This window comes from Apteryx rowi, unplaced genomic scaffold (assembly GCF_003343035.1).
Source record: "Apteryx rowi isolate R43461 unplaced genomic scaffold, aptRow1 scaffold_559, whole genome shotgun sequence".
Lineage (NCBI taxonomy): Eukaryota > Metazoa > Chordata > Aves > Apterygiformes > Apterygidae > Apteryx > Apteryx rowi.
Genome location: NW_020450826.1, coordinates 246,219 through 269,527, shown reverse-complemented (window position 1 = coordinate 269,527; position 23,309 = coordinate 246,219). Strand labels below are relative to the sequence as shown.

General features: G+C 36.7%; 1 protein-coding gene across 4 annotated transcripts; it reads left to right on the top strand.

Moving 5' to 3' along the window:
- SF3B1 (splicing factor 3b subunit 1) lies at positions 1-23,309 on the top strand. 4 transcript variants are annotated; one of them, XM_026081657.1, is made up of 25 exons: positions 2-103; positions 6,233-6,399; positions 7,309-7,410; positions 8,098-8,212; positions 10,058-10,137; positions 11,376-11,543; positions 11,706-11,940; positions 12,772-12,984; positions 13,371-13,492; positions 14,226-14,423; positions 14,515-14,616; positions 15,354-15,533; positions 15,930-16,016; positions 16,143-16,413; positions 16,679-16,824; positions 16,915-17,061; positions 17,233-17,358; positions 17,966-18,187; positions 18,433-18,615; positions 18,708-18,819; positions 18,907-19,027; positions 19,388-19,519; positions 20,407-20,679; positions 21,175-21,391; positions 22,681-23,309. In XM_026081657.1, exons 1-25 carry the CDS (start codon positions 76-78, stop codon positions 22,837-22,839), a joined length of 3,906 nt encoding a protein of 1,301 aa, XP_025937442.1. In that variant the 5' UTR covers positions 2-75; the 3' UTR covers positions 22,840-23,309. The 4 variants fall into 4 exon arrangements, 3 of the variants coding, with proteins under 3 accessions (XP_025937442.1, XP_025937443.1, XP_025937444.1); XM_026081658.1 differs by lacking the exons at positions 2-103; positions 6,233-6,399; positions 7,309-7,410 and adding an exon at positions 8,969-9,057 and having other exon boundaries at positions 8,123-8,212; XM_026081659.1 differs by lacking the exons at positions 2-103; positions 6,233-6,399; positions 7,309-7,410; positions 8,098-8,212 and adding an exon at positions 9,064-9,742.

The window sequence follows — 23,309 nt, the reverse complement described above, 5'->3', positions numbered from 1 at the left end:
TTCTCGCCCCTCCCCCCGTAGCGGAAGTGGCTGGGCCGGGCCAGTTCCGCCTCGGCGTTGTTCGCTCTGGACAAAATGGCGAAGATCGCCAAGACTCACGAAGGTAAAAGGCCCCTAAACAGCCGCGGCGGTGCTGGCTGGTGCAAGCGTGCGCCATTCTCGCCCTCCTTTTCGGCTTCTCCCCGACTGCTGAGCCGCGTCAGGCCTGGCGGCGCGGGCGGGGGCCGGGCGGGCTTGCCCCGCGCGGGCGGGCCGGGCCTTGTGTAATGGCGTCTGCGTTTGTGTCACCGCCATGCCCGGGCCGCCTCCGGGCGCGCGGGGGCGGCCGTTGCGGGGCCGCGCGGGGCGACGGGGGAGGAAGGTGCTGCTTAGCTCCAGCTTTGCCGACGGGGCGAGCGGCCCGCGACGCCGCCGGGCTCCCGCCTGCCGGCCGGAGGTAGCCGCAGCGCAAGCGCTGTCGCGGTCGCCCGTGGGCCGCGCTGGCTCCCGCTCCGGAGCYTTGCGCGCACCTCTCCCCTCCCCGCGGCCCCTGCCCCCTTCCTGGCGCTCGTATCCAGCCCGCCGGAGGCGCTCACCCCCCTCGGTTTCGCGTGACACGTGTCAGTAATGCACATTTATTTTCTTAACTCGGCCTGTGTCCCCTGTAAGGTGGAGGCTTTAGGTGCAGGGTGAGCTATGATGTTGCCCGTTGAAAGCCGGCATGGCCTGAGTTGTTGCTAAGCGTCGTGTCGACATGGCACTGTTGAGAAAAATGCCCCGAAGGCGGGGAAAAGCGGTGTGAGGTCTCAGGCTTTTAAAATGCCGGTTCAGCACGGAGACTTCTGTCGGCTGGCTGTTTACATAAGAAAACTGTTCTCTGATCAGTTTTATGAGTGAGGGTCTTCACAGGCAGTATGTTGTTATTCTCTGAGGTGTTACATGGCTGTGCTCACTACTGTTTCGAGCTTTTTACAGTCTGAGTAAAAGCTGTCTTATTTTGACAATGTCTATGGTTTGCTTTGCTCTTAAACATCTTAACGCAAATGGAGATATTTTTAGAATCGTTCTGCTTAATGCTTTCTCRCAAATATTTTCTGCTTTTGTATTTTTACTCATGTTTTGCATATGATAAGTGATCTGCTATGTTTGTGTTAATCTACGTACTGAATTCACTAATCCAAAACGACTTCTGGGCAATGGTTGTATGAAGTGAGGTAGGTAGGGTGCCCAAATTTTAACTGTCTCCGGGGAAGGTAAGTTTTGCACTGAAAAAAGTTCTCTAATTTAGAGGCATCTCTTACATCTGGAAGCCCAGTTAGTGTGGTTTTTAGGACTGTAGACTTGGTCTAAGTTTATGCAAGAAGGGAAAACTTAAATCATTTTCCTTGAATTTTTTTTCTAGAATATGAAATTATATTTTAGCATTCTAGAATATTTTTATAGAATTACTGAATTTATCTGTCTTTTGTTTATATGCTGTGACATGCGTAAGGTTTGTATTAGATATTACCCAAGTGGGTATTACACATCACAGTGCTCTGTTTCTCTCATTAGCAAAAGATCTTTCAATAATACAATAGCAATATGATTTTTTTTCTTAATTTTCTTATACACTAAAGCAAGTAATGGTCCATTGAATTTAACGGAATTTAACTGTCATGCTTCCAGTTATGTGTATTAACAGATTAGTGTTGTATTGGAACAGTTTTTTAATGGTTTTGGTATGTAAATAAATAGTTAGGTAAAATTGGCAGTCATCATGTAATGTTATCTTTTCCTACATCGACATACTAGCTGAATGACTTTGATTTTTGTTTTCTTTTGAGTTCTATGGAATCTTTCTTTTTTTTCCATTCCTGACTGATCTCCTAAATTGAAAGAGTTGTTTGGTACTAAATTCTCTTAGCAGATTTTTCACATCTTTGTACTGCTTTTAAATGCTTGTTGATTGGTGCATTCAAGACACAACTTGGAAGAGATCTCAGTTTGGGATTATTTCAGCTATGTAATTTACATGGAAACCCTCTGTTTAATTAAAGTTACAAAGTTATAACTCAAAGTCTCTTAGTAAGTGCTTGAGTTTTGAAATGCTACTGAAGATAGGTTTTTAACTGGCGTTAATTTATTTTATGTTAAAAACGAAAAAGAAACAAATTTCCAAATATAATATTTAGTCCTAACATCTATGAGAATCCTAAAGTGACTAGAAGTAAAGTTGCACAAAGCAAGCTAAAAAATATGATAAATAAGATAAAAAACCAGAAACTACTTCCACTGTGAAATACTTAAAATACAAGGATTGATTCTTCTTTAATGCTGAATAATGTCTTAGTTCYATTTACAACATGTTTGGAGAGTAACTGTGTAATAATGGAGTATGTATTTTGAGAATGGCTATCATGATCTGACTGTGAGCTAGATTTTCAGTGACTTTTAGTTCAGATGTGTTCACTTTCATAACATTCACTGTATTTTCCAAGTCAACTGTGCGTGTTAAAAGTACTTTTTAAAAAATACCAGAATATATTAAAGTGGCTGAATGGGGTAAAATACAGAAAGGGAATAATCAGTAGAACGTTGTGCTGTGTGTGTTTCTTTTTTCCCCCCCCTTTCTTTACGGTTACTTGATTGAAGTAACTTTCTGTGTTTAGGTCCTGGTTGAATAAATCGTCAGACAATTACTTTGCTTTACAAAATCAAGTTTTTAAGCTGTTGAGATTACTCTTATTCTTCATTTGATTTGTATTTAAATGTTTTCTTAAATTGGGTGTTAAGTTCTTCTAGAAAATGCTGGCTAGATCAAGGAAGGTAAACACATCTTTAATCTCAAACTAAAGTCTCTTCCTGCTAATTATGTGATACTTCCTTAACTTGCAATCAAGCTGTGCCTGGCTTTTAAACCTCTTAAACCTGCTGGTTAAGTGGGGTTGCAGCTCATCATGTGGATGTTCTCTTTAAAAAGTGCTTCGTTTAGCCTAAGTCTAGCACTTACAGTGCTCATTGGTTGAAAATGATACTGGCCAGAAGTGGGGGTTTGCTAACCCTACCAATTCCATGCAGACTACTTTTTTTTCTTGGTTTAGAAGAAGCCAGCAGATTTTGCTGTAAGGAAAATGAGAATGCTCCTTAATCTGCAAACAGTTGTACTCATTGTAATGTAAAGGAGAAAGCCAATGACAAACAATTGAGACCTGTACCCTAGTCAGTAAATATAGTTATTTACAAAATAAAATAAGAGCACAAGGCCTTAGTCTACGAGGTGTTGGTAAGAACTATTAATAGGAAAAGGTTTTTGTTTCAGCCCTTTTGCTACAGAACTTCCACAATTGCTTTAACAAGCTCAGCTTTGTTGATGGTAGTAGTGGTGGGAGCCCAAGCACAGGCAAAGCTCTTGGACACGTTCTGCACGACAGCCTGCTTGCCAGTACTTTTATCTGTTGAGCTGCGTGGTCTCGTTGATTCAGCTGACAAATGATGGAAAGCTTTCTGCATTGTAGGAGAGAACAGCAGGCTTTTTAGTATTGAGCTCATACAGCARTTACGACTTCATATACAGCTAAAGAGGCATCATGTAGTTCTAGTTACTGCTTTTTAGAAGTGAGAAACAATGTCATTGCACTGTGGAAGCCCTTGGTGCTAGTGTTGTCCTTGGCAGCAGTACTAGCGTCAGGTATTGCCTTTCACCCCAGTGCTGCGGTGCAGCAGGCTGGAAATGGAAGCAGGAAATTGATCTGTCCTTTGAAAAACAAAATGAAACAAAAAAATCTGGCCAAATCAGAAAAACCTGACAAGCCTGTGAGGAAAATATCTCTTTGAGTTATATTGCTTTCATAATCCTTTAGGATAGCTTCCCATAGGAATAGGATAACTTCACAAAAATGAGATACCTTCAGGTGACATTGGTTAACGGGATACCATATGTTGATATGTCTCTGCAGATGAGAGACTTTTGTGGGCAAGACAGAGCTACTTAATTCAGCAGGAGTAGGTTCTGTTGCTTCTCCAGGAGGTAGCATCTTGTCTATGTTTGAGCGACTGGTCGGCAGTTTTGAACTCACTGAAATCCCCTATGCAGGATTTTAGGGGGAGCTGGCTGTTCCTAGAGGCAGGATTCGGCAGATGATCATGGCCAGCCTTTGTCAGACATCTCATGAGTTCGAGGCTTGGCAGATATCACAGAGGTGACTGTCCAGCCTACCCTGTTCTAGAGGTCTGCGAAGGTTTAAGGGAAGCCCTTCTTTGGCATGGAGCAAGATAATCCTTGTCAGCCAGTCTGATACATCTTCTGTGCATGGGACTCTAGATGGTTTTAGAAACATGTCCCTGCTATTTCTTTCCTTACCCAGTAGAGCACTGCAGGAGTTCCCTGTCAGATTTACCGGGCTGACAGCGGAGTCAGTGTTCCTAGCTGCCCATCCTGTGGGCTGCGTATGAACACATAACCCCTATATTCTCCCACATAGCTGTAAACCACARAGGTTTGTCAGGGAAAAAACTGTGCCTTCAGTTAAATCTATACAAAACATGCCTTTTTACCTGGGGCATAATTTGGTGTATAGAACAGGACCCAGTCTTGAAATTCACAGAGGTGTCAATTTACTTTTTAACTAGGCAATTTTGATTTGCAATCTTGCAACCACAAAATAAATCCTTCAAAATCATGTTTAGTGGTCTCAAGTCCAATATTTTGGATTAGTAATAATCTTACGAAATTTAAAATACATATATTCTAATTTTAATTTTTGCCAGGTTTGTGAGCAGGTATTGTAGTATGGTGCCTTTTGCAAGATACCTGGGTGGGAAAACCTTGTGAAATCCATTCATTTTGAAAAAGAGAAATGAGCAACAATAATAAATAAATAGTGAGAAGTAGTCAAGACAGGATTATTTTCTAGAAGTACTTCTCTGTAATTTTTGTAAATTGGCAAGTTTCCCTCAAGGTAACACAGCAGTCAGTACTGCTGCAGATGGGGAAAAGGTAAATACATGGTCAGTGATATTCCTCCAACCATGAAGTGCAGCTCTTTTTGTACAAGAAAATAATTCTTTGGCCTATTGAAATTCAGATTGTATGGATAATTGTCTTTACATATCTCCTGAATCAAATAAAATACCAAAGGAAACAGTTAAGATTTTTATGGGGATGGCTGTACCTTAATATACCTATGCCCAATTACATTTGTTAAGAATCATTGAATTATTGCGACTTACTTTCATGCTGTTTTGTAACAAGTAGGAGGACAGAATAATTTAACTTGGGTCCTTGTTTTCTGGATTAACCAGTTAAAGTTCTTTCTAAAAGTGCCAAATTTCCAGGGTCAAGGATGGCTACCAGACTTGACTAGAGTCAGATCGGACATGTTTAAGAGGGACAAAGCTCCCGTTTGTTCTGTTTGAATAGGATTGCATCAGTAGGGAGTAGGGTGAGGGTTTTGTTATCCAGAATCACAGCAGAACCTTCAAAGGTGGTGGTGCAGGCAGGAACAGTCATGAGTAAATTACAGTTCAGCTGCCAACGTGCAGAGAAACTGATGCTAATTTTTTTTCTAATTTGGTATACAGCGACAGATTTTTTTTGATTTGTTCAAAGATGATACAGCTTTGATATTTTAGGTATTTTGTCCTTGAATAAAGTTCCATTTTATTAAATGTTCTCAGATTTTATTGTAAGACAACTCACACAGTAACTCTATTTACAAAATCCATTTTTAAACAGATTGCATTAATTTAGTAAAATTAATTGATTAATTAGTAGTAATTAAGGCATTTTTAAAAGGCCTTTTAATGAGAGAATTACATTGATTGAGAAATAGTATTATGTTAGTGTTGAAAAATAGTATTGTGGTGCAAATATAAATAACATTATAAAATGATTACAGAAAATATTCTCCCTTCTATCTCAAAATGAAAGATGAGGTATGTTAACATTAGTGATTTTGAATGGTTTGCTCTAGGCCATGCAGTTGAACTAGTCTGTGCTGGATACTATCCCAACTTAAGGAAAAACTGCTTTTATGCATTGTGATTTTATAGTTTTATGTGTGATAGATCATGCCTAGGGAAAGTCTGTGAAACTGGGTGAAGAACTCGGTTTCCTGTACATAGTAATATGAATATTACATTTTAAAAGAATTTGAAGATGATCAAGAGTTGTTACTGATCTCAAAGCAAGATTTATTTTTACATATGTATTTATATATGTGTGTGTGTGCAAGTGTAAAGAGACCTGAGTGTGTTGGTGTCTTTTTCCTAGATATTGAAGCACAAATTCGAGAAATTCAAGGAAAAAAGCCTGCTCTTGATGAAGCACAAGGAGTAGGCCTTGATTCCACAGGATATTATGATCAAGAAATTTATGGTGGCAGTGACAGCAGGTTTGCTGGATATGTAACTTCTATTGCAGCAACTGAATTAGAAGATGTAAGTGATTTCATTCGTTTGTTCAAGGAATGCATTCTAAGTATTTTGGCATTAGTTTTGAGTAGTTTTGAACTGCAGTTACTGAAGTAAAAGCAGTTAAAGCTGTACTGGATGGCACGTCTTATCCTAGAAGCTCCTCAGTTCTAAGTCTGGCTTGTACTTCATGAAATGTGCTTTGAAAGTCATGTAGCCCTAAGCAGAAGCCAAAAAGTTGTGGTCTAGTATTTAACTTGTGTTAGCCTTGATTAAAATAATTAACTTCATTCTGTCATTGCTGTGAAGATGAAAAATGATGACCAAAAAAACTAATAAAACTTGGGCAAGAAGAATTTGAGTGAATATTTTAAGATTTCTATTTCTACTTTATTTCAAGTTTTAGAGCAAATGTTTTTGAGAATTGTCTCTTTGACTGTATTGAATATGTTCTCTTTATGTGTCCTGATTATAAGATTAGTTTATGTTAATTTCTAATGTTAAACATTTGACCACATTTTCAGTTGCAGAACCAGTCATGAAACTATGGCTCTGATCATGAATAGGCATAGGCAGCTATGTATTATACTCAGTGAATTATGTTTTGAAGATGAAGGAAAAATGTTATATTCAGTTTAATACAGTTTACTATTAAATTGGCTCATAGTTTTAAGAGCAGTTTTTTGGGGGGGGGTTCTCTTAATTATTGTACTGAAGCTGGCTACTAATATGAGGAAATACATAGCAGAAGCATCATAGAAGAAAGCATTATGAAAACTTGTTATTGCTATTGTGATTGAGTATGTATAACTAAATAAACAGTATTAGTTGTCAGTTTTCAACTTGTCTAGGAATCCGTTTTGGTCATCATATGTTAATTTTGCACCATTTTATCTGAAATCCCTTGATAAATTTGCCATGTCTTTGTACTGACAGGATGATGATGACTACTCTTCTACAAGTTTGCTTGGCCAGAAGAAGCCAGGGTACCATGCTCCGGTGGCATTGCTTAATGACATACCACAGTCGACTGAACAGGTACATCTTATTTTAAAACACGCTAAAATACTATTGTAGGTATTAGGAGAAAGAAGACTTAACGTTTTCCAAGGCCAGGAAACTATAGGATGTCTCCAAAAGGCTGCAGTATTTTAATTTTGCTACAAGCTTGTTACTGCTTTATTTTAGAATTCCCCAGGGTGCTTAAAATTGGCATTTCTACATGTAAAGAGCAATGTGTACATTTACAGTAAGCTATTTTTAAGTATTGTTTTATAGGTAGGGTACTTCAAAAATAACATGAACAACTTAATGTCTTTTATGTTTATATTTTTGTAGAGAAGTTTTAATCACGTAGGTTCTATACTCCTAAAGTACTTTTCTGTGAAATTTAAAAGCRTATGAAATAGGTCTTAAGTCTTCCATAAAAAGCAGGGGAAGGCTAACAGCATGAAGTGCTATAGAATAGAATAAATAAACTTCTTAAAATAGCAAATTTTTGTCAAAAGTTACTTGGTCAGAAATTCTGTGTTGAAAAAAAATAATTTTCCTGTTACAGAAATAAAATTTCTCTTATCATAGTGTTTTGACATTCCTACTTAGATGCAATTAAAAAAAGTAGGCCTTTTTAGTGATACTGAAAGTAAATACAGTCTAATAGTCACCAGACTTTTTTTATACTGTTCTTTTTTACATATGTGGCTAACAGGCATTTTTCTGTTTTAGTATGATCCCTTTGCAGAACACCGTCCTCAAAAGATTGCAGATCGGGAGGATGAATACAAAAAGCACAGGCGGATGATGATAATTTCCCCTGAGCGCCTTGATCCTTTTGCAGATGGTAATTTATTTTGACTTTTCTATACCCGTTATGAAGTTTGTTGTCTTAAATTGTCTTTAGCCCTTTGATTTCTGTTGGCATGCTTATAAACTTAGTTTTGTTTTAAACATCCCCTTTTTATGTAGATTTGGTTGAAATCCTAGATGCCATATTCTTCATCTTTATAATACAAGTTTTCTTTCCAGGTAGAAGGACAAGAAAATAATGAGCCATTGCCATAGAAACACAAAGGGTTAAAGGTTTCTCTTTTAATTTTGTTTTGGGTTGTGCATTTTACTTTGAAGAACTTGTTTATTGAGTGCTCAGATTCTTTCAGTACCTTGAAAGTTTTCATTCCAAGTCGTAGATTTACGGCATTATTGCTTTTGAAATGCTAGTTCTCAAAATAGAGCACCTAATTCTTACCACCTTACGTAAACTTAGGTGGTATAGCTGAAAGAAACAAAAGCATATATAAGACTTTGATACTTTTAATAGTTCAAGTCTGTTCTGATAATTTTAGAATGCAAGTCAGGAAAAGGGGTATAGTGGGTCTGATAGAAACTTTCTTCAGGTGAGTGAGTTTCACATGTGGAAGTAAGGTGCCTGTTGGCTTAAAATTAGCAGCTGTTTTGCAGGTTTTATGAATTTAGAATTTCAGCCTGCATGAATTAATAGGGATAGTAATTATTTTACTTGCTTAATTGTAATTGATATAAACATGTATTGTCAGAATTCACAGGCCCATACTAACTGTCCTTAATTTCTTTCCTACAGCAGTACTGCTATATGCCAGTCCTGTCTGCATTCTTAAGGGTGCAGTTCAACACATCCTGTGTAGATTATGGTGAAAAAGTATTCCAAAGGAAAGTCCTATCAAAGCTAGTGTCAGAATGACACAGCCAATTGGGCAGTGATCTTCAGCATAGAAATGTTTAAGAATTTATTTAAGAATTTATTTATTTTTCCTAAATTGTTATGCTATACCACTTGTATAGCAAATCTGCACATTTTTCTTAAAAAATAGTGCTTTTCTTGACAAGTCTCATTTTTATAAAGTTGGGCTTCTTTTAAAATATTTAAAGGTTAAGTTAACTCAAGATACACAGCATAAAACAACATATGGTATACAAAAACCATTACCTGTGAGTATCATTGTGGTGGTATATGTACTGTATTACATTCAGCTCCCAATTGCAATTGTACCTTGAGATGAAAAGAGGGGGAGAGAGTCATCAAACAGTATTTTGGGTTGTTGTTGTTTTTTTTAATGAAGCCCTTTTACAATATGACACTCAAAGATATGGGAGATTTGTCCAGATTTGTCAAACATATAAACAGATCTTTATGATAAAACATTTTAAATCATTACTCAGGTATGCAGTAGTTATTTATAGTCAGATAACAACTAGGATTTAACAACTTACACAAGGTAATGTTTTGAATATAAATATCTTTCCAAAGTGTTACTAATGGTAAAGAGATAATTTTCTAGGCTTCTATTCTGCTGCTTGAAGTCAGAACTGCTGATGGAGACAAAGGCACGAAAGTGTACGTATTCCGGATTAGCAACCCAGGAACCCATCACTTCTGGAGACTCTTAACTGTGTTGTCATTTTATCATTTATATCTGCTTTAAAATATTTGTTTGAAACTGCAGTAGTTATGTTTGTGTTCAAACAGGTTAAATTGATCAGCAAACTGAATAAACGTAAGATACATGTAATTTTTAAAATTTCAATCAAAAAGTAAAATTAAATGATCATGGAATAGTATAATATTAGAGCAGGACAATAGAAAAAGTCAATAAATTCTGCTTATCCTGTACTCATTGTTCTCCATTCCTGTTGCTGTTCTCTTCTGCAGGAGGGAAGACACCAGATCCTAAAATGAATGCCAGAACATACATGGATGTTATGCGTGAACAGCATTTAACAAAAGAAGAGGTGTGTGKGGGGGGTATTCATTTGAACGTAATTTCATTGTTCAGTCTTTGAAAGCACGATAAGTAAAGTGGGAGCTGAAATTCTGTTGAATATTTTCTTCATTTGAACATCTGTCTTTGGAAAATCCTGTTGTTTGTATGTTGAAAGTCAGTAGAATTTAAAAATCAAAGTTTTTGAAACGTCTGTTCTAAATAATACCTAAACAATGGAGGGAGAAGCAGTCTCTGAATATATTTTAATTAAGACTTTTTATAGCACTTCAGAAATTTTGTTGTTTATTTTCTTTCAGAGGATGACAGACAAAACCTAACAATCACTGAGGGGAATTCAGTGTCAGAAATGTTTTTTTTTGGTGAGCTCTATTAAAGGAGAATCCGGGCAGGTTTTAAAAGGTTTTTGTTGTAGGATTTAACACAAATGTTGCAGTACCACAAACTGCTATAAGGTTAACATTTGGTTTTAAATATTAAAAAAATATATTGTAAAAAAAAAAAAGGTAAAAATGCATGTTTTATTTGTGGGTATTAAATACTCCTTTTAATAGTTAAAAAGGTGATGGTAATATAATCAAATATCCTGTGTAATACCTATAGTACCAGATTGTTAATTGGAGCAAGATTTTGTAGTTCTAGTGAGCTCTATATATTTATGTTAATTTATACTTGTTAATTTACCTTCATTGAGAAATTAGTTACAATTTTGATAATCTGCTATTTATGGACCCATTGATAAATGAAAAATAATCTTTGTTAGTGTGATATGCTTCACAATTTCATCTTGGAGGATTGTGAAGAGAGCTTTTTTTTTTATGTCACGGGATGCAACTCATACATATTTTCAACATACTTTTTAACTCATCCTTTCTTCTTTAATAACTTAAGGGGAACCATTTTGAAGCAGATGTCTAATGATTTTTTTTTAAGCACACATATAGGTAAAAGAAACTGATATCACTCCAAAAAATGCATTTGCATTTCTGCTTTAATATGGGCTTTTATAAGAAAGCAGTTTAAAGACCGTGCCCTCCAAACACATAGCTGCTCTGTCAGTATAGAAGAGTTTGAAAAGATAATGAACTGGAAATTAGAATGGCTAATTTCATATTACTTGCGCAAAACCTCAAAAAATAGCTTAAAAATGTAATATAACTGAAGAATTTTTTTTCTGAATGTATACTCTGAATAGATTGTCTTATGAAATCTGTTTCTTATGTCTGTCTTTTTTGTGCCCTTGAATAGAGGGAAATTAGGCAACAGCTAGCAGAAAAAGCTAAAGCTGGAGAGCTTAAAGTCGTCAATGGAGCCTCATCTCAACCACCTTCAAAACGCAAACGGCGTTGGGATCAGACAGCTGATCAGACTCCTGGTGCTACTCCTAAAAAACTATCCAGTTGGGATCAAGCAGAGGTAATAACCCCTGTGTTCATCAGTTTATCTACAAAAGACATTATTAATGCTAATCCTCCTGAATTCCAGAAGTTTCTTATCTATTTGCTAAACAAAAATAAGGAGCTGTCTTTTACTGTATAATATGAGAGGTATTAATACTTTTGCTTTTGTCTTATATAGACTCCTGGACATACTCCCTCTCTGCGATGGGATGAAACTCCAGGCCGTGCAAAGGGCAGTGAAACTCCTGGTGCCACCCCAGGCTCAAAAATATGGGATCCTACTCCCAGTCATACACCAGCAGGAGCTGCAACACCTGGACGGGACACACCTGGTCATGCCACACCAGGCCATGGAGGTGCCACATCCAGTGCACGTAAAAATCGATGGGATGAAACACCTAAAACAGAAAGAGGTATTTATGGTGCACTGCAGAGTGCTACCAAGTCATGAATGGCTAATGGCATAGGAATTTTTCCCCTTATGTAAACAGCAGGAGCAAAAGCGAGGCAAGAAGGAACTACATTTTGACACCTAGTGGCTGGTATGAAGTGAAGTTTTTGCCTGAGTTTGTAGCATTGACTTCTACATGTTGGCTTAACACATATCTGTGAAAGAAACTCGGGTCAGAAATCAGATCATGATTTTGTAGTATGTCTGGTGACTGCTGCAGATTGAGATTTTAATGTGTATTTAGGGCATCATAAATGAGCTTACATTGAGTTGCCTTTTGTGATGTATTTGTGTGTTTGTGTTGTTTTTGAACTCCTGAATCTTTTTGACAAGGTTAGCATTAAAACAGGTTTTGAAAGCATTTTTTCACGTGTCTGATTTGAATGAAGTTCACATAGCAGAGAACAGGAACACCTTTGTTCTTTAAAATAATGCTTTTATCAAGGGAATGCATGGAGTATTTTGTCCAGTGCAGAGAATATTTGAATTCTTTCACATTGTTTAGAATTTTATCCAATTATACTAAGATTCAAAAAGATGGTAACATGCTTTTTTCATAAAATGAAATTCTCTATTAAATGTTTTTAGTGTAACAACTGTATTTAAAAAAAAGTCATAAAAGTAGTCTTTGCTTCTTGTTCAGTATATTTGTTTTCCCTACCTGTATTGCTATTTGATACTTGCTGATTTGCAGATGTGAGGGTGAAATATTATAAAAGAGATTGGATACTGATACTGTAGTTGGAGTAGATACTGTTCAGCTTTCTGCAAAAGTTGTGTTGTTTTTCTTCAGATACTCCGGGACATGGCAGTGGATGGGCTGAGACTCCTCGTACAGATCGCGGTGGTGATTCAATTGGCGAGACACCAACCCCAGGAGCAAGTAAAAGAAAGTCACGATGGGATGAAACACCTGCCAGCCAGATGGGTGGCAGCACTCCTGTTCTGACACCTGGCAAAACACCCATTGGTACCCCAGCTATGAACATGGCAACTCCTACACCAGGTAAGTTCTAAGGGTTCACTTTTTGTTGTTGTTAAAATGAAACATTTATCTTTACACTGTATTTGGAAATGGACTTCTATGTAATGTGTTCTCCTGCCTGTATGAAAGCTATTTGTATATGCACAGTATAGCATTTTGAATGTCCACAAAAACTCAGTTCTGGCAGGGAACCTAGACTAAGGTTGTAGCTCTGTGAGAGTTCATACTAGTTGACAAAAATAAATAAAAGCTCTCTAAGAATCTGATAACTTATTAGCTGCAGATTTAAAGTGCTGCGTAAACTTTGGCTCAAAAGAACACTTGAAAGTTAAGTAAACTAATTGTCTCCTTTTGCATACAGAAGGGTTTTTTTGTTTTTTGTAATCAAATTTTTAATTTGAATGTAGGTCATATAATGAGCATGACTCCTGAACAGCTGCAAGCTTGGCGTTGGGAGAGGGAAATAGATGAGAGAAACAGACCGCTTTCTGATGAAGAATTGGATGCCATGTTCCCAGAAGGATATAAGGTAATTAATCAGAATTAAAATGCAACAGGCTTAGTACCATGATACTTTTTTCCACCTGCGGATATTGATTTTTTTTATTTATTTTTTAATTTCATACTGATTAAGTAGTGATTAATTCACGATGACATTTATTTGGTTCAGTTACTGATTTATCATAAAGGTGATTTCAAAGACCAGTTTTTATTCTGCTTCTGAAGGTGGGAATGCCTGTTAACATCAGAAATGAGCTCTGAATGGACTGATTGAAACATGAAGCCCTGATGTGGAAAAATACAGAAGGGAATCTCAAATTCTGAGAAAGTACTTAAAACACTGTATTTGAACAAATATTTAAGTGGTGTGTTTTTTATTTTATTTTATTTTTTTTTTAAATACTTTGTAAGGATGCTTTTAAAGTTTATTATCTAAGGTCCCAGCAATGGAAGTGAGCTTTCTTTTGAAATATTGCCGGTACAGGCTAAGCCCAAATCAAACTATCATACTGAATTTGTTTGCGTTGCAGTAAACATGGTATTTAATATATGCAGTAACACTGGCACAAGTCCACAGGCAAATAAAATAGAAGATACAGGTTTAGTCATGTTTTGTATTTAATACTTTTTATTATTATTATTATTATTTCTGTTGTGGTGAGATAAGTTTTCTGGCTTGCAGGCTGTGGAAATGCTCTTTAGATTAGTACTCAGGTGTTTTTACCATATTTCTGTGGTTTTTTTTTTTTTTTTTCCTGTAGGTTCTTCCCCCACCAGCTGGTTATGTACCAATTCGCACTCCAGCTCGCAAACTTACAGCCACTCCGACGCCTTTGGGTGGTATGACTGGATTCCACATGCAGACAGAAGACAGGACTATGAAGAGTGTCAATGATCAGCCCTCTGGAAATCTTCCATTCCTAAAACCAGATGATATCCAATACTTTGATAAGCTGCTGGTAAATGAGACTTCACTCGTGCTAATTAATGTTTCCTGCTTTCCTTTGAAAGTGTAGCAATGCCCATTGATATGTCTGGAATTATTTACAGGTTGATGTTGATGAATCAACACTGAGTCCCGAAGAACAGAAGGAGAGAAAAATAATGAAGTTACTTTTGAAGATAAAGAATGGCACACCTCCCATGAGAAAGGTAAGATAATTCTTCTGGTGTATTTATATCGCTTTAATTTTCAAAAATCGGCATTTGTTTCCAGATTCAGTTCCAAACTAACCTTGTTTCTCCTGCAGTTGTCCATGGGATTCTCTTGAGATGATCTTGATGCCTGTTTAGTGCTTTCTACCCCTTATATATCTGTTGGGCTTTCTGTTCATCTTTCAGTGTAGTTTGTTCTTGTTGCTATTTATACAGTAATGTCCAACACTAAATATTATATAGTTTATAAAATATTTTTAACTATTACGAAAAAGTGGAGTTACAGCACTTGTGCTTACAGTGCTTAGTAATTTTCTAGATTTTGCTTTTTGAATTGGCAGTTTAGCTCTTACTCAAGTTCCTGTCATATGCATGGTGCAATGGATTAGCAGTCATTTTTGCACGGTTTTACTGTAAGCTGACCTAAGCACCAAACTGCTTGGATGCAAGCAAGCGCTGTGTAAACTACTGTTCAGATGGAGCCATTCTTAACGTTAGACCAGGAGCTTGCTTTTCTTGAAAATTGAATAGCTGGGAGCTAACAGCAGGGTGTTTCTCTTACTGCGTTCATATTTAAACAAATGCAGCAGGAGATTGAAATAAAATTTTGCAGTGATAGACACAAGTATTTTGAAGTCTGTGATTACAATGAATTACATTTTGACTTGATTAACATCCGCCCATTCTGTATTTGCTACCTTAGTTTAACTTGCAGGGTGTTTGTTTTTGCTTAGGCTGCGTTGAGACAAATTACTGATAAAGCTCGGGAATTTGGAGCAGGGCCACTGTTCAATCAGATTCTACCTCTGCTGATGTCACCGACGCTTGAAGATCAAGAACGTCACTTGCTTGTCAAAGTCATCGATAGAATTCTCTACAAACTGGATGACTTGGTCCGACCATATGTACACAAGGTCTGTCGCACTTCACTACCTAATCTTTTATTTGCTTTTTCTGATCATTCCTGAGAACAGTGTACAGTTTACTTGCATATTGGAAGCGAGTGGGGKTTTTTTTGTTTGTTTTTGTTTTTGTTTTTTGTTTTTTTAAGATGGTTGGCTTTGGGATTTTTCCACACTTGGGAGAGGGGGGGAGGGCTTACCTAATCTAGATAGTATCTCTGGCCAAGGTTCTTCAAAGACAAAAAGCTATGAAAAGAGCAATAAAGAGCATTTCTGGTGAGCAGAGAGCTTTAATCTTAGGTCCATGGAATCATCTTGGATTCATGGAATCTTGATTTTCTTCTTATGGCCAGAAATACTACTAAAAGTATTAATGAATAGAAATGTTAATTTGTTCTTCTCCTTCAGATTCTTGTCGTCATTGAACCACTGCTGATTGATGAAGACTACTATGCCAGAGTGGAAGGCAGAGAAATTATTTCAAACTTGGCTAAGGTAATAAAGTTACATTCTTCCTTACGGCACTGAGTGAGCTTATATATAGCTGCACGTTTGTAGACATGGCAGAATAACTAAGTGTAATGCTCATAAGTATAACTTGGTATGTTCCATATCTTTCAGGCTGCTGGTTTGGCAACAATGATCTCCACAATGCGACCTGATATTGATAATATGGATGAATATGTCCGAAATACCACGGCTCGAGCCTTTGCTGTTGTTGCCTCTGCTTTGGGCATTCCTTCTCTGTTACCCTTCTTGAAAGCTGTCTGTAAAAGCAAAAAATCCTGGCAGGCTAGGCATACTGGCATCAAGATTGTACAGCAAATTGCCATTCTTATGGGTTGTGCTATCTTGCCTCATCTCAGGAGCTTGGTTGAAATTATTGAACATGGTAAGTCTTGCCTTCCTAGGCTAAAATTTTGTATGTTTGTTTTTGCATTGTTTTGGGTTGTTTTACCTCCAGTGAGGCAAAATGTGATTGTAAGGTCATTATGTTGTGCATCCTTTTGACACTGAGAAACAGTTCAGCTTCCTCTGAAAGAAATAGTTTCTTCAGTTTTCCTGAAAATAAGTCAGTTCCTTTTATATTGTCCCCGTATTTTGCTGTTTTGAGCAGGAGACACAAGAAGTGGTACTAAACAGTATTCTCTTTGCAGGTCTGGTGGATGAGCAGCAGAAAGTTCGTACCATCAGTGCTTTGGCTATTGCTGCTTTGGCTGAAGCAGCTACTCCCTACGGTATCGAGTCATTTGATTCTGTTCTAAAGCCTTTATGGAAAGGTATACGTCAACACAGAGGAAAGGTATTATCTAAAATACTTCCTTGTAGTTTGAATTGATGTGGATGTGTAAATTCTGTAACTTATTAGAGATGTATTTTCTCATTGAAATAGGGTTTGGCTGCCTTTTTGAAGGCTATTGGTTATCTGATTCCATTGATGGATGCTGAGTATGCAAACTATTATACCAGAGAAGTCATGCTAATCCTTATCAGAGAGTTCCAGTCTCCTGATGAAGAGATGAAAAAGATTGTATTGAAGGTATGTCAGGATTATTTGTCCAACCACTGATAGTGTAATATATTAAAGCTGACTGATTAAGTGTTGTTCTGTGAATATGAATATTTGCACTTTTCCTTAAAAAAAAAAAACAAAAAACAAAAAAACAAAAAACTACACAATTCAAATTGTTGGGTTTTTATTCCCTGATAGGTGGTAAAGCAGTGTTGTGGTACAGATGGTGTTGAAGCAAACTACATTAAAACAGAGATCTTGCCACCATTTTTCAAACACTTCTGGCAGCACAGAATGGCATTGGACAGGAGAAACTACAGACAGGTAATTTTTTTTTTTTTTTTTGGTGGAAAATTATTTATAAGAAAACAAGATTCATGTTAGTGTTCATTCAGACTAAATCCTTAATTTCATGTTTTGTCTGTCCTGAAACTGAGTTCTGTTTGGAATAGTGGCTTAGAAGTTGTATAGCTAGAAGGCTCACAGGCTCCTGTGAGCATACCTGTGTGAATGAGTCTTCACCAGTTGTAAGATGAGATAGTTCACCTCTGATTTGTGGTGTTTAAAATATTGGATGATTTCATAAGGTAAAAATAGTTCATAGTTGACTCAAAATGCCATCAGTGTTGGAGAAAATTTAAACGTCCTCTTTATTCACTAATAGTAGTGTGGCTATGGTAGCGATACTCCTGCATCTTTTTCTGCTATAGTGTTGCATTTTTACAGTTTTCCTAGTTAGAAGCTATTCTGAAATGATCATTGGTAACTTCCCCCCCCCCCCAAAAAAAAAAAAAAAAAAAAAGATTTCCACTGAAGTGAAATAGGAAACCAGCTTGATGCTGTTTCTCCTCTTCAGACTAGGGAAACTTATTTTCAAGACCTAAAAAGTAGATTTTACCTATGTTTGTTCACTAATGTTTGTGTATTTCAGTTGGTTGATACAACAGTGGAGCTGGCAAATAAAGTTGGAGCAGCAGAAATTATTTCTAGAATTGTGGATGATCTGAAGGATGAGGCAGAGCAGTACAGAAAAATGGTCATGGAAACAATTGAGAAGATAATGGGAAATCTAGGGGCAGCAGACATTGATCATAAGCTGGAAGAACAGCTTATTGATGGTATCTTGTATGCCTTCCAGGAACAGACCACAGAGGTATGACCAGAGGGTATTTAGTATTTGGTTGACTTAACTCTAATCTGGCTCACTGTTAGTTATATGGAGAAACTTATGCTTGTAAGTTATATTTTTATAACCCTATAGATTTTAATGCTGTAATCATTGAAATCTGGAAACTAATTCTGGAATGTTAGCACTCTAATAATGATTTTAGATGACCTCAAGTTTAACAAACAATGTGGTGGTGCTTTTGCTCTAATTCTTGTTTTCTTCACACGCAGGATTCTGTGATGCTGAATGGCTTTGGCACAGTGGTCAATGCTCTAGGCAAAAGAGTTAAACCCTATTTGCCACAAATCTGTGGTACGGTTTTGTGGCGTTTGAACAACAAATCGGCTAAAGTTAGGCAGCAGGCTGCTGACCTGATCTCTCGCACTGCAGTTGTCATGAAGACTTGTCAAGAGGTATTGACTTCTCCCACCAAATTTTCTATAGCACGTCATAGTAACGAGAGGCAAGAAAATGTTAATGTCTAAATCTTTTTACTTGGTTGTAGGAAAAACTGATGGGACACTTGGGTGTTGTGTTGTATGAGTACCTGGGTGAAGAATATCCTGAAGTACTGGGCAGCATACTCGGAGCACTTAAGGCCATTGTGAATGTTATAGGTATGTCTGTGTGGTTGGTTACATACCTGCTCAAGAGCCAAATGAAGAACCAGTATAAAACTTACTATGCCTTTTTGAATTCCACAGGTATGCACAAGATGACACCACCAATCAAAGACCTCCTGCCACGGCTTACACCTATTTTGAAGAACAGACATGAGAAAGTACAGGAGAATTGTATTGATCTTGTTGGGCGTATTGCAGACAGGTGAGCTGACTAATAATAAAATCTTTGACTGTCTGTGTGAGCAAGTATTGTAGCAATGTTGTTGTTTTATTTCTTGCAATTTCTTAAGTTTTATTTTGGAAGTTATGCTTAACACTTAAAATGGAATATTTAGCAAATGGTCTGTTGAATGTATTTTAATGATATTATTTGCAAACACTTTGTATTGTACTGTCTGTGTACAAAAACCTGTGTAAATTGATAACCAGTGAAGGTCTAATGTTGACAGATACCTGCTTAAATCAGGCAGTGTCCCTGTGTTGATAGCAGATGAATAGGTTCCATAATTTGTGTGTTTTTATTTTAAAAGTTCTATCACTGAAGAATTTTCTTCTCTTTCAGGGGTGCAGAATATGTTTCTGCAAGAGAATGGATGAGGATCTGCTTTGAACTGCTTGAATTATTAAAAGCTCACAAGAAAGCTATCCGAAGAGCCACAGTAAACACTTTTGGTTATATCGCAAAAGCTATTGGGTAAGTTGGCCTAATGTTTATCCACTGTTATGCTCAGTACTTAACGTAGTGATGACTGTGGGTTTTACTAGTGAGACATCTTTGAACTTCTGTACATTTAAAACGTGGTTAAGTGTGTGCACTTAATTTTATTTGTTCTGTAGGAGGAGAACATAGTCAACTATTCTTCACTGACAAAGGGTGCCATGCTTGTGAGCTGAATTTGTAGGCTAGCAAATTACAGTGTAATTTAGTAGAAGGAACTATTTGTCTCCTCCGGTTTTGATAATGCAACATATATTCAGATCCTTTCTGTATTCTTTCATAAATTCTTTTAAGTACTAAATGTCTCCTCTTTGCGTTTTCACTAAATTAATACTTGTATTGATTTGCAAAAGATCTCTTGCTATTGAGGTGACACAATAAGTCAGCAAATTGTAGAGTGAAGTATAGTTTACATCTTTATGCGTATTCTTAGGTAAGTAGCCAAGTACTGAGTTAAAACAGATACAGCAAGCTACCGAGGAATGCCATAATTGGACTTCTCTGTTCAGGGTATTGCCTACGTCTGTCAAAGTTGTAACAGGATTAATGTGTTTAATTTTATACAGGTCTATAATTACCTGTGGGATCAGAGTAATAGTGGGGGGACTATTCCTGTTCACCAGAGTTTACAAGCTAACTAAGCCTAGAGAAAGGAAAAAATGTTGGTTGTAAGAATAAAATTGTGCAGGTACTCAAGCTTTTACAGCTTCACTGATTTATGTTGCTTCCCGATTATCTTAACCTTTTTTAAGAAGGGCTAAGCTACACCTTCCTGCACTACCACTTGCTTTTTTAAACTCGGACTATTTTATCCATATCCTCACTGAAACTATTGACGTGGACATGCATGTTATCTCTTCCAGACCTCATGATGTACTGGCTACACTGCTAAATAACCTGAAAGTACAGGAAAGGCAGAACAGAGTATGTACTACAGTGGCAATTGCTATTGTAGCTGAAACGTGCTCACCTTTCACAGTGCTGCCTGCGCTCATGAATGAATACAGAGTTCCAGAACTGAATGTCCAGAATGGTGTGTTAAAATCTCTTTCTTTCCTGTTTGAGTACATTGGAGAGATGGGAAAAGATTACATTTATGCTGTTACACCATTGCTTGAGGATGCTTTAATGGACAGGTGAGTGCACTTCTTTTTTTCTATGGTACAGTTAGCGACAGCTGTATATGAAGTATACATTTGGGTCTCAGCAGCAGCAAATATGCACATTGTCCATGTTTTTAAAAATATTAAGTGACCAGCATAATTTAGAAACCATTTTCTGCTTGCAAATAATTCAGATTATATGCTCCTATATCACTAATACTTTTAAAGATTAAAAGATCACCAAATAATACAAGTATCTTGAGCCAGTCAGGATGTAGTATTTGTAAACCGTTCTTGATAATTTCTTTTGTTAGTACTTCTGCTGCTGAGTTAGAGCACAACAATTTCTCAGAAAACTTGCTCTTTTTAGTTTATTAACTGATTTTAGTTAGTTTGCCCCTTACTGTCAATAAATGGGGTTAAAAGGGTATATTAGCACTTTTGAAAAAAGCAAAGAAATATTATGCTTGTCAGATCATATTGCTGCTAAGTATAATTTTTTTTAACAGCCCATTGTTTTCTTTGCAGAGATCTCGTACACAGACAAACAGCAAGTGCTGTGGTGCAACATATGTCTCTTGGTGTCTATGGATTTGGCTGTGAAGATTCTCTTAATCATTTGTTAAATTACGTATGGCCTAATGTGTTTGAAACCTCTCCTCACGTCATTCAGGCAGTCATGGGGGCTCTGGAGGGCCTCAGAGTTGCTATCGGTCCCTGCAGAATGTTGCAGTATTGTTTACAGGTACGTCCTCATGTACACTGGGGTAGCGGAGAGAACGGTTATCCAACAGGGATTCTCTGCAGTTGACAAGAAACCAGCTGAAGGAGATTTCCAGCAAAGGAACACAGTCTGGCTTTTTGTCTCTAAAGTATTCTTTAAATGTGGTGTTCTATTCCAGGCATTTGGTAATGGAAACATGCAGTGAACACAGAGATTTTCATGTAGTGAAATAACTGATTACATTGAGGATCTTGCATAGAAATGATAGGCAGCTTAAAATAAAAATTGGCTAAAATAGCCTGGCACTCTGACTTCTAAAATGGAAGTACCTTACAAATTTGAGAATAAAAATAAAGATTGGGGAATAAATTCATAATAACAAGTGAAATTAATAAAGAGAATTTAGGCTTAATAATAAATCAATGTTATCTGTTGTTAGCCAAGGAAATAGTAAGATGTTTAAAACTGTAGTGCAGAGCACAAAGAAACAGTGGAATAAGATCAGAATTTATATCATTGCATCAACAGTATGTAGTTCAGCTTTTGTAAACATGTGGTATAATCTAAAGGCTCCTGTTCTGTGTAATTGTGCATAATAAGTTCTTGCTGTGTTGAATATAGAATCTAAACACATAAAACGGGTGAGAAGCAAGGATGAACGTAGTGCAGATCAATGTAGAGAAGATGTGATTGTGTTACTAGTTATGTGCAGGTATGGAGTTTGTGTGTATGTTTTAAGGGGGGGCCTCAGCACAAAAATGTTGGAAGTTAGAAGTAGGAAGGTGAAAGGTATATAAGAAATCCTGTGCACAGTGTATTTTTTGCAGTTTTTATTTGCATTTTTTTTAATTAAAAGAGTAAATAAAACTGCTCTTCTAGAGCTTTCACATTCTATTCATTTTTTTAGGTGTAATCATTCATCCCCTGTATTTTTATCTAGTGCTCTCTACAGAATTAGATCACACTTAGCAGAGCCAAAAATAGGACTCAGTCCCTACCAAATATACTGCATCAGGTTTTAATTTTTATTTTAAAAGGACAGTTCAAAACTAGAAATATATTTAGTGGAATTTTACACGGCAGAAAAAAGATAAGAAAATCTTCTTTAACAACAATTTGTTACTGCTTGCTAGTTTAGATGGTCGCAAAATTGGGAATGACCCATTCAGTGCACCTTCTTTGTTAAAAGTGATGTTAATTTTTGTAATTACTTTTTAAAAAAAATGCGTATTATGCAAAACTAGGTTAAATGCAATAACAGGCATTTGGAACTTAAGTTTTTAATAGAATTGTTTTGTTTTGTTTTCTAGGGTTTGTTTCACCCTGCCCGCAAAGTCAGAGATGTTTATTGGAAGATTTATAATTCAATCTATATCGGCTCACAGGACGCTCTGATAGCGCATTATCCAAGAATCTATAATGATGAAAAGAACACCTACATTCGTTATGAACTTGACTACATCTTATAATCTTCTTGTTCAGTTGTTTGTGTTTAATGCACAGCTGTTCTGCAATTAAACTTGCTTCAGATTTGATGATGTAAAATTTTAAAATATTGGAGAATGGTATAGAGCTGGTCAGAGGCAGAGCTAGAAATCCAGTAGCATGATTTTTTAAATATGTCCTTGTTTTTTGATGTTAAACAGTTAAAGCCARTAGTGACCAAGAACACAGTGATTACAATGTACTGGAGGGATTTCATTTTGGATTCATCTTTATGAAGATTTAGATTTCATTCCTTGTGTTTAAAGGGGATGTTTATTTGAGAAATAAACATTTGTGTATAAAAACTAATTTGTGTGTGTGTTTTTGGACGGGGGACTTGTAAAATGAGTCTCTTTGATAGATTAAGTATTTGTTCATGTAAAAAATAGGTGGCATAAAACATTTTAACCCTTTTTTGTCATCCCCTAGCTTTTGAATAAATAAGAAAAACATA

Coding starts and splice junctions, on each gene's coding strand:
- SF3B1 (XM_026081657.1), top strand. CDS start 76: ATGGCGAAGATCGCCAAGACTCACGAAG. Junction 11,941..12,771: donor AACACCTAAAACAGAAAGAG/GTATTTATGGTG, acceptor GTTTTTCTTCAG/ATACTCCGGGACATGGCAGT. Junction 18,616..18,707: donor TCATGAAGACTTGTCAAGAG/GTATTGACTTCT, acceptor ACTTGGTTGTAG/GAAAAACTGATGGGACACTT.